This window comes from Gracilinanus agilis, chromosome 5 (assembly GCF_016433145.1).
Source record: "Gracilinanus agilis isolate LMUSP501 chromosome 5, AgileGrace, whole genome shotgun sequence".
NCBI lineage: Eukaryota > Metazoa > Chordata > Mammalia > Didelphimorphia > Didelphidae > Gracilinanus > Gracilinanus agilis.
Genome location: NC_058134.1, coordinates 295,273,191 through 295,282,350, shown reverse-complemented (window position 1 = coordinate 295,282,350; position 9,160 = coordinate 295,273,191). Strand labels below are relative to the sequence as shown.

The window sequence follows — 9,160 nt, the reverse complement described above, 5'->3', positions numbered from 1 at the left end:
ATATGTATATATATATATAAAGAGAGAGAGATAAAGTGAATAATAGTGGATGAAATAGGAAAGAGAGGGAGAAAAATTACTGTCAAAGCAGGGACAGGACCTTTGCCAGGAGTGGGGGGGTTGAAAATTGACAGCAGAGGCAAGACAGAGGTGCCTGATGTTCATTTTGCTTCTATTTTCTCTTCTAAGGAGAATGACCTTTGTACTAGTAGTGTCAGAACAAAAAAATGACCAACAAGAAAACACTTAATTGACTTTGATGAATTTCAGTCATTTGGCCCAAAGGAATGACATATTCAGATGATAATGAGGAGGAGGAGGAAAACTAACAGTTACCTAGTGCTCTAAGGTTTTCAAGGAGCTTTTATTTTCACCTCCCCAGCCCCCATTTTACAGATGAGAAAACTGACACTAAGAGGGATTTAAGTAATTTGCTCAGTCAGGAAGTGTCTGGGGCAGAATATGAACTCAGGTCCAAGTCTAGTGCTCTTCTGCTGTGGTACTTAATTGCTCCTGAGAGACACACAAAAAGAATTAGCCAGTATCACTTGCTAAGCTACTGGCAGTGATACCTGAGAGATCACAGAAAATGAAAAGAGGCATCGCAAAACTATAGAGCAAGTGTTATCCTGACTTCTATTTTAAATGGAGGAAGAAAACAGAGCCTGAAAACAGAGCAGTCAGTTCCTTGTCTTCAATCACTAGTTGGCAAATATGTAGAGAGGGAATTGGTGATTAAAAAGAATCAGCATGGGGGCAGCTGGGTGACTCAGTGGATTGAGAGCCTTGCTTAGAAATGGGAGGTCCTGGGTTCAAATGTGGCCTCAGACACTTCCTAGCTGTGTGACCCTGGGCAAGTCACTTGACCCCCAATTGCCTAGCCCTTGCCATTCTTTGACTTTAGAACCAATATTTAGTATTGATTTTTATCAAGAATATGTCATGCCAGACTAATCTTACTTCCTTTTTTGGGAGTAAGATTACTAAATTAGTAGATGGGGAGAATGTTGTGGCTATAATGTACTTGACTTCAGCAATGCTCTTGATAAGGTATCTCATACTTAGTGGATGGGGATGACAATGTAATTAAATGGATTCAAGTCTGAAAGAGTTATCATTATTGGTTACTTTAGAGAATTCTGCCTTATGCTGGTTAGTCTTTTTTTTTTTAAATCAATTACTTGAATAAAAACCTCATTAGTATGGTCTTCAATATTGCAAATGACAAAAATTGGGGATGTGCAGCTAACTCACTGGATGGAAAAAAGTCAGGGTGCAAAAAAATCTTACCAGACATGCATTGGGGGGAATCTAACAAGATGATGAAGTACAACTAGAGTAAATGCCAAGCCTTACACTTTGAGACCAAAAAATCAGTTTTGGGGGCAGCTAGGTAGCACAGTGAACACCAAGCCCGGAGTCAGGAGGACCTGGATTCAAACTTTGTGACCCTGGGAAAGTCACATAACTCCAACTGCCTTGCTCTTACCACTCTTCTGCCTCGGAACCAATACTTAATAATGATTCCAAGACAGAAGGTAAGGGTTAAAAAAAAAAAAAGACTTAGAGGGGTAGCTAGGTAGCCTAGTAGATAGAGCATCAGGTCTGGAGTCAGGAGTACCTGGATTCAAATCTGACTTTAGAGATTTCTAGCTGTGGGACCCTGGGTAAGTAGCCTAACCCCAATTACCTAGCCCTTACTGTTCTTCTGCCTTAGAATCAATTCTAACTCATGGGCTCATATGCTCAGCAAGATTCATGAGATACTTAGAACCAATTCTAAGCCAGAAAGGAAGGGTTAAAAAAAAAAAAAGAAAAAAAAAGGCCTAGAAATGTTAGTGGACTGGAAGTGCAGTATGAGTCAGCAGTAGGATGTGGCAGCCAAAAAAGCTAATTTGATCTTAAGCTGTATTACGAGAGACATAGCTTCCAGGAATAGAGAAGTGATAGTTCTACTGTACTCTGCCCTTGTAAGACTTTATCTGGAGGATTGTGTTCAGTTCTAGGCCCCACAATTGAAAAAGGACATTGATAAGCTGGAGAAATGCAGTCAAGGGCAGCCAGAATAATGGAGGACCATAAATTCATGTTACTGGAGGATCAATTAAAGGAACTGTGAAGGTTTAGCCCCAAAAATAGAAGCCTTGAGCTGGGGAATGAGAACAGTCTTCAAGTATCTGAAAACACTGTCATGGGGAGGAAGGATTAGACATTCCTAACAAAACTGTCCCAAAGTGGAATGGGGCTGCCTGGGGAAGTGGCGAGCTGCCCTTCCTTGGAGGGCTCCAGGCAGAAGTTTACTGAGTACTCTTTTGGGTACGTTAAGGCAGGGATTCTGTCTGTGAATGCCTTGGATTATATGAACCCTAAAATGCATTCTAACTCTCAAATTTTGTGTTTTTATGATTCTTCCTGCCTTTCCCCCAACAAATATACCTTTAATTCTATTGCTATCTAGTTTCCTGTTCTGCCACTACCACCATCACCACCACTCTTCAATAACCCTCCCACCCCCCCTTCTCTTCTCAGCTACTGTCTTTTAACTTCCTTCTCTTGGCTCCATTGGATCTTACTGCTCTTCTTTCCCTCCTCCTTCACGAAGCCCGACTTTATGAGGGAAGCTTCTAAAGATGTTGGCCCTGATCAAACGCTTCTGCAGACAGAAAATTATAGAATTTTAGAGATGTAGGTATGTAGAATTTAGTGACATATAGAATTTTAGAAGAGACCCAATGGGCATGTATGGGCAGGGGATCTCATCAGTTGAATGCCCTCATTTTATTGATAAGCTACTTCTAATTATCTGAACATTCCTAGAGCATAGGGAGGGAGGAAAGCAAAGAGAGATATGAGTGCAGAAGAGGGTACTGGGATTCCTGGCAATAATAACTCACATTTATAAAATGCTTCAAGAGTGCCTGCCTTTGATCAAGCCATACCACTGCTGGGTTTATATCCCAAAGAGATAATGGGGGAAAAGACTTGTACAAAAATATTTATAGCTGCGCTCTTTGTGGTAGCAAAAAATTGGAAAATGAGAGAACATCCTTCAATTGGGGAATGGCTGAACAAATTGTGGTGTCTGTTGGTGACGGAATACTATTGTGCTAAAAGGAATAATGAACTGGAGGAATTCCACGTGAACTGGAACGACCTCCAGGAATTGATGCAGAGAGAAAGGAGCAGAACCAGGAGAACATTGTACACAGAGACAGATACACTGTGGCACAGACAAATGTAATGGACTTCTGTACTAGCAACAATGCAATGACCCAGGACAATTCTGAGGGACTTATGAGAAAGAACATTATCCACATTCAGAGAAAGAACTGTGGGAGGAGAAACACAGAAGAAAAACAACTGCTTGATCACATGCGCCAATGGGGATATGACTGGGGATGCAGACTCTAAATGATCACCCTAGTGCAAATATTAATAATATGGAAATAGGTCCTGATCAATGACACATGTAAAAGCCAATGGACTTGCTCATTGTTTATGGGAAGGAGTGGGAGGAGAGGAGGGAAAGCACATGATTCATGTAACCATGGAAAAATCTTCTAAATTAATTAAAAAACATTTTTCAAATAAAAAAAATAAAATGCTTTAAGTTTTACACAGCAATCCTGGGAGGCAGGCAGGACAAGTATTATTATCCATGGTACCCAGCACAGTATTTGGCATAGAGTGAGTGATTAATAATTGCCTATTGACAGCATAGCATCATATTGTTTTCTAGTGATGTTGGAAGAAGTCTGTGAGGTCATCTTGTCTACACCTCTCATTTTACAGAAAGGGAAACATCTTTAGAGAAGAAGGTACATGAATTGCCCATAGTCAGAGAGGACTTCTCAAAGGTAAGGGACACAAAGCTTGTCACTTTTCCCCTATGAAGGGTTGTTGTATAGCCATAAGGTGGGTTATGTGGGATAATTAACTTGAACACCAAGTTTCCAAGTTGTCAAGAGGATTGCCACCAGGAAGAGCTCATTACTTCTTCCCCTGTCTAAAGAGAAGCTTGTGTGAGTAGCTTACCTGAAGAAGCCCTTGCAGCCTTCACAAGTCATGGCATTGAAGTGAAATCCAGTAGCTCGGTCCCCACACACCCCACAGATCCGAGGTACATTTCGGTCAAAATCCCCACAGCTGGGATCAGGAAAGGAAGTACTAGCTGCCATTCTCACTGTTCCTGCAAAGTTAACTCATAGTTTAGGGCCAAAGACAAAACTAGCTGTGGTCTTCCCACTCTTTCTTAAACCTACAGGCAGATAGGCCATCTCCTCCCTGCCCTCATCCCTTGGTTGTTTCTAGCCCATATGGTCCCTTACCCCAAACCCAAGTTCCTTGGACTCTGAATAGATTCTTGGTGCCTAGATGGCTAATACCCTTGCTAGAGTCCTTTCTCCTTCCGACACAACTTCCATAGAAGCCAGTAGTAGATCCCTAGGAAGTAGTAGAGTCCTCAGGTTAGTCAAGAGCTATCCATCTTGTCCAATGGCCCCAAAGACGAGGAAAATCTCCAGTATTTTCAGACATATATTCAGTAGACAAACACTTGTTACTTTTCAACTTGAGTCAGGAGAAAGGAGGCCAAAGTCATACATTCCCTTCCAGATCTAGCTATGATTAATCACACACATTCAAGAAATCCAAAATAGAGTCTCAAATTAACTATATATATGTATATATAAATATATGCACTTGTATATTTTTTATAAAAATACATTTATATATATATATACAAGAGAGGGAAAAGAGGGAATGACCTCAAGATACCATCGCAAAGGAAGAGAATATACTAACATATAGGGAGCAGGAAGAAGGATGTCATCTGATAGTTTTCTTGTTTAATTATTGTTGGATATTTCTATTTTTAAAAGGATTAATAATGCAAATTATTTCCATAATTTTGAACCATCCTTGCATTTCTGACATAAAGCCAACTTGATTATAGAGAATAATTTTGAGGATACATTGTAGTCTTTTAATGAGGATTATATTTTTAAAATTGTAATGATGGCTACTTATTGATATGTTGGTCTTTAGGGTTCTTTATTTGTTTTCTCTTTTACCTTACAAAAAGAATTTTTTTTTGTAGAGTGTTTTTTTCTCAGTTGTTGAGAAAAATTTGTGTAGTAGAAGCATTAATTATTCTTGAAGAGTTTGATAGAATCCTCTTGTAAATCCACCTGAGCTAAGTTTTATCCCTTCTTCCCCTTTGGAAATTCCTTTTCAGCTAGATCAATTTCCTTTTCTGAAAATGAGTTATTTACTCTATCTTACATTCAGTTTTTTGGGAGATTTTTTTTCATTTTTTGGGTAGGTAATTCTCTATTTATTTTGAATTCTCACTTTTGCTGGCATATAACTAAATGGTAGGTTCTGATAATTTTTTTAACCTTTTCTTTATTAGTTGTGATTTTACTTTTTCATTTTGTTCATTTTTCATTTTGTTCCTTTTATTTTCCTTTCTCCTCTTTTTAATCAATCTTTAGTTATGCCTAAAGCCTTAGTACTTAGTCTTTTTAAGGAACCAAATTTTAGTTTTTTCTGTCAGTTCTTTAATATTTTTAACATTTTATTTATTTCTCATTTAATTTTCAAAATTCTTCTTTTGTGCTGCTTTATAAGATCATATATGTAGAGCCAGAAGGGATATTAGAGGTCATCTGGTCCAATTCCTTCATTTTATAGATGAAGAAACCGAGGTAGAGAGAAGTTAAGTAATTTGCCTAGGATCACAAAGTTAGTGAAGCACCCAGGACAGAATTTGAATTTGTCTTCCTGACTCCAACTCCAGCATTCTAGCCTCTTATTTCTTGATTTACTGATTTTTTAAGTTGCATATTCAGTTCATTAATCCTTTTTCTTTTCATAGTCTGTTATCATGTTTTAATGAATATAATTTTTCTTCCCCAGACTGCTTTAGCAGGATAACAGAAATTTTGGTACATTGGTTCATCATTATCATTTTCCCCACATAATAATTGTTTCTATATTTTGTTCTTTGACCCACTCACTGTTCAGAAAGTTGTTATTAGGTTCTTTTTAGGTTTGTATCATTTGCTTGTGCTCCTTATGTTAGTTGCTATTTTTGTTTGATTATAGTCTATAATGGCTGTGTATAAAATTTCTACTTTTTAAAAAACATGTAATTTTATCCTATATGGTTTATTTTTGTAAAAGTACCATGTAGTGCCAAGAAATGTGTATCTTTTTTAATGCTCATTCAGGATATAAAATAAGCCTTTTGGATCTAACTTTTCTAATAGTTTGTCTCATTCTATATTTTTCCCTTTTGTTCTTTGTTAGATTTGCCTAACTCTGAGGGAGGAACATTGAAGTCTCCTACTATTACTGCAGTTCTATTTACATCTGTTTGAAATGCAATTAACTTTTCCTTTATGAACTTAGATGCTGTGACATATTGTACATATACTTTTTTTTTAACCCTTAACTTCTGTGTATTGGCACTTAGGTGGAAGAGTGGTAAGGGTGGGGTCAAGTGACTTGCCCAGGGTCACACAGCTGGGAAGTGTCTGAGGCCGGATTTGAACCTAGGACCTCCCGTCTCTAGGCCTGACTCTCAATCCACTGAGCTGCCCAGCTGCCCCTACATATACTTTTAGTATTGATATTGTTCATCCTCTCCAATTCCTTTAATGATAATATAATTCCTTGTTTATCTCTATTGAAGCTGTGGATTTCTATTTTTGGTTTGCTTAATTACAACTCTTGCTTTTTTCAATTCATTTCATGCATAATTAGTTTTATTTTAGACTCATTTTATTTTTGCACTGTTTTTGCTTTTCTACCTGTATGATTTTTTTGTGTACAAAATATTGTGAAGTTTTTTTTGTCCATTTTTCTATCACTCTCTTTCGCTGTATTGAATTCAGTCCATTTACATTTAAGATTATGCATGTTAATCTTATTTAGTTAATCTTGCTAGTTACTGTGCTTTTGAGGGGTGAAACTCCTTCTTTATGGGGTCACAAAGATAATGCTGGAATGGACCTTAGAGGCCATCTGATCCAACCCTCTCTTTTTATAGATGTTGAAACTAAGGCAGAGAAAAGTTAAATGACTTGCCCAGAGTTCCAAAGTTTATAAAATATCCAAGGCAGAATTTGAACTTGTCTTTCTGACTCTAATATCAGCATTTATCCTATAAAATTCTATTCTGTAAAATCATTACTTTTAAATTTTTCTCACTAAATTTTAATGACTTTAATGACTCTAAGCAGACCATCCTATTTATAACTCTGCAAATAATCTCTTGCAGGGTTCATGGATTTGGGTCAGGGAAGAAGGGTCAGCCATTTTCTCTGCTTGATGAAACATCCCTGGCCACATCCTTAGTCCTAGCCTAAGTCAATATGCCCTACTTACCAGCTCAGCTTCTTTTCTCTTAAAAAATAGGTGCCAAGGTGCCTTAGGAGTTTTTTCCTACTGAGCACATGTAGAAATGGCTCCACCTAAGTAGGCATAAAAAGCTATATCCAGGCCCATTTCTGGTGGCAGGTCATATCTCTAGCCTCTTCTTCTGTCACTGATTAGGTCTACATGTTGGCCTTGGTGGTAGGATGTGGAGAAACTAGGAAAGTTGGTGGTGGTGGTTGGGGGGGGGGGTGAGAAGCGGCATGAATCGTAACGCTAGGTCTCAGTTTTCTCCTACATAGATCTAGCTATATGTCTTCTTAGGCCCAGTGAGAAGAAAGAGAGAAATGCTTACCTGGAGGAGCAGGGTAGCAGAAGTAGAGAGTGTAGGGACAAGAACTCTCTTCCAGAATGTCTTGGGTAGAGAAGATTCTGAAATTGAGAAGAGAAAAACCATCATTTGGAGTTGTGTCCCCAACTGCTCATCCTCAGCCCCCAACTCCAGACTTTATGAGTTCTACTAGATAATTGAAGATCCCTCTAATAATAGTAATAGCTCATATTTACATAGAGTTTTTAAAGTTTGCAATCTTTTTCATTCACCTCCCCCACAATCCCATAAGGTCAATTCTACAAGAATCATGACCTCATTTTACAGATAAGGAAACTGAGGCTCAGATAGGCTAATAAGTATGAGAAGTAGACATTGAACCTAGTCTGTCCAGATTCCAATTAAAGCATACTTTTCACTATATCATGATGCCTTTTTTTTTTAAAACCCTTATCTTCTGTCTTAGAATCAATACTGCGTAAATGCTAGGCGGGGAGAGAGGGGTTAAGTTACTTGTCATGACTAGGAAATGTATAAGGGCAGATCAGAACCCAAGACTCCCCATCTCTAAGTCTGGCTCTTAATCCACTGAGTCACCTAGCTGCCCCCTATGCAACATGTTCTAGAGCAATCAATACACATTTACTAAGCACTTAAATTTTCCGAAGTGATAAGGATACCAAGAAAGGGAAAACCAGTTCCTGATCTCTAGGAGCTTACATTCCAAAGAGGAAAGTCACTTGCATATCGATAGGTTCATAAAAGGTATAAAGTATATGGAATATAACCTTAGAGAGAAAGCTATAACGGCTGGGAGATAGAGAAGAGCTTGCAGATCAGGGACTTGGAACGTTCCAGAAGCATTCTGTTCTTCCCATCCCTACAGGATTAGAGATTTGGCCAATTTTTAGAGAAGTGGGACCAGGGAGCAGCAGCTAGAGTTTGTCATAAGGCTGAGGATGGCAGGGGGGAATGAGGGAACATAGAATGTCATGGTAGCAGCAGCCAGTACATGGACTACTCAAAACTAGCCCCAGCGTCATCTTTGCTGCCCCTTTTGTGGGAGGAACTAAGGGTAAGAAAAGCTTTTCTCTAGAGCTGATAGCAGCAGCTCTCCATTTGAGGCTGAATACCCAGGAACACTAGTCTAGTACCTCTGAGGCACCACCGACCGCCCCATCACAGAGTGCCCACGTACAGGGGCTTTGCAGCTCTAAGCACGTATCCTCGGCTCCAGAGTTTCATTTTCCCTCCAGCCAACAATGCCTACTTGTGTCCTCCATAGCCAAAGTCCCAAGATGCCTGCTTTCCTTGCCACCCCTAATACGAAACCGTTTTCTTTCCTCACTCTTCGTGCTGCCAACTCGTATTTTGCAGCTGGCTCTCTCTCTCCCTCTGTCTGTCTGTCTCTCTCTCTCTTTCTCTCTCTCTCTTTCTCTCTCTCTCTCT

At 39.0% G+C, this 9,160-nt stretch overlaps 1 protein-coding gene across 1 annotated transcript in view; it reads right to left on the bottom strand.

The window, feature by feature from the left end:
* VDR (vitamin D receptor) overlaps positions 1 to 7,863 on the bottom strand; it is a 60,056-nt gene extending 52,193 nt beyond the window's left edge. Inside the window, exons 1-2 of the mRNA XM_044678471.1 lie at positions 7,736 to 7,863; positions 4,036 to 4,189 (exon numbers count right to left, since the gene is read on the bottom strand). Coding sequence (XP_044534406.1) covers positions 4,036 to 4,178 — 143 coding nt within the window. The 5' untranslated portion in view covers positions 4,179 to 4,189; positions 7,736 to 7,863. The remainder of the gene's footprint in view (positions 1 to 4,035; positions 4,190 to 7,735) is intronic.
* Between the last annotated feature and the right edge of the window lie 1,297 nt (positions 7,864 to 9,160).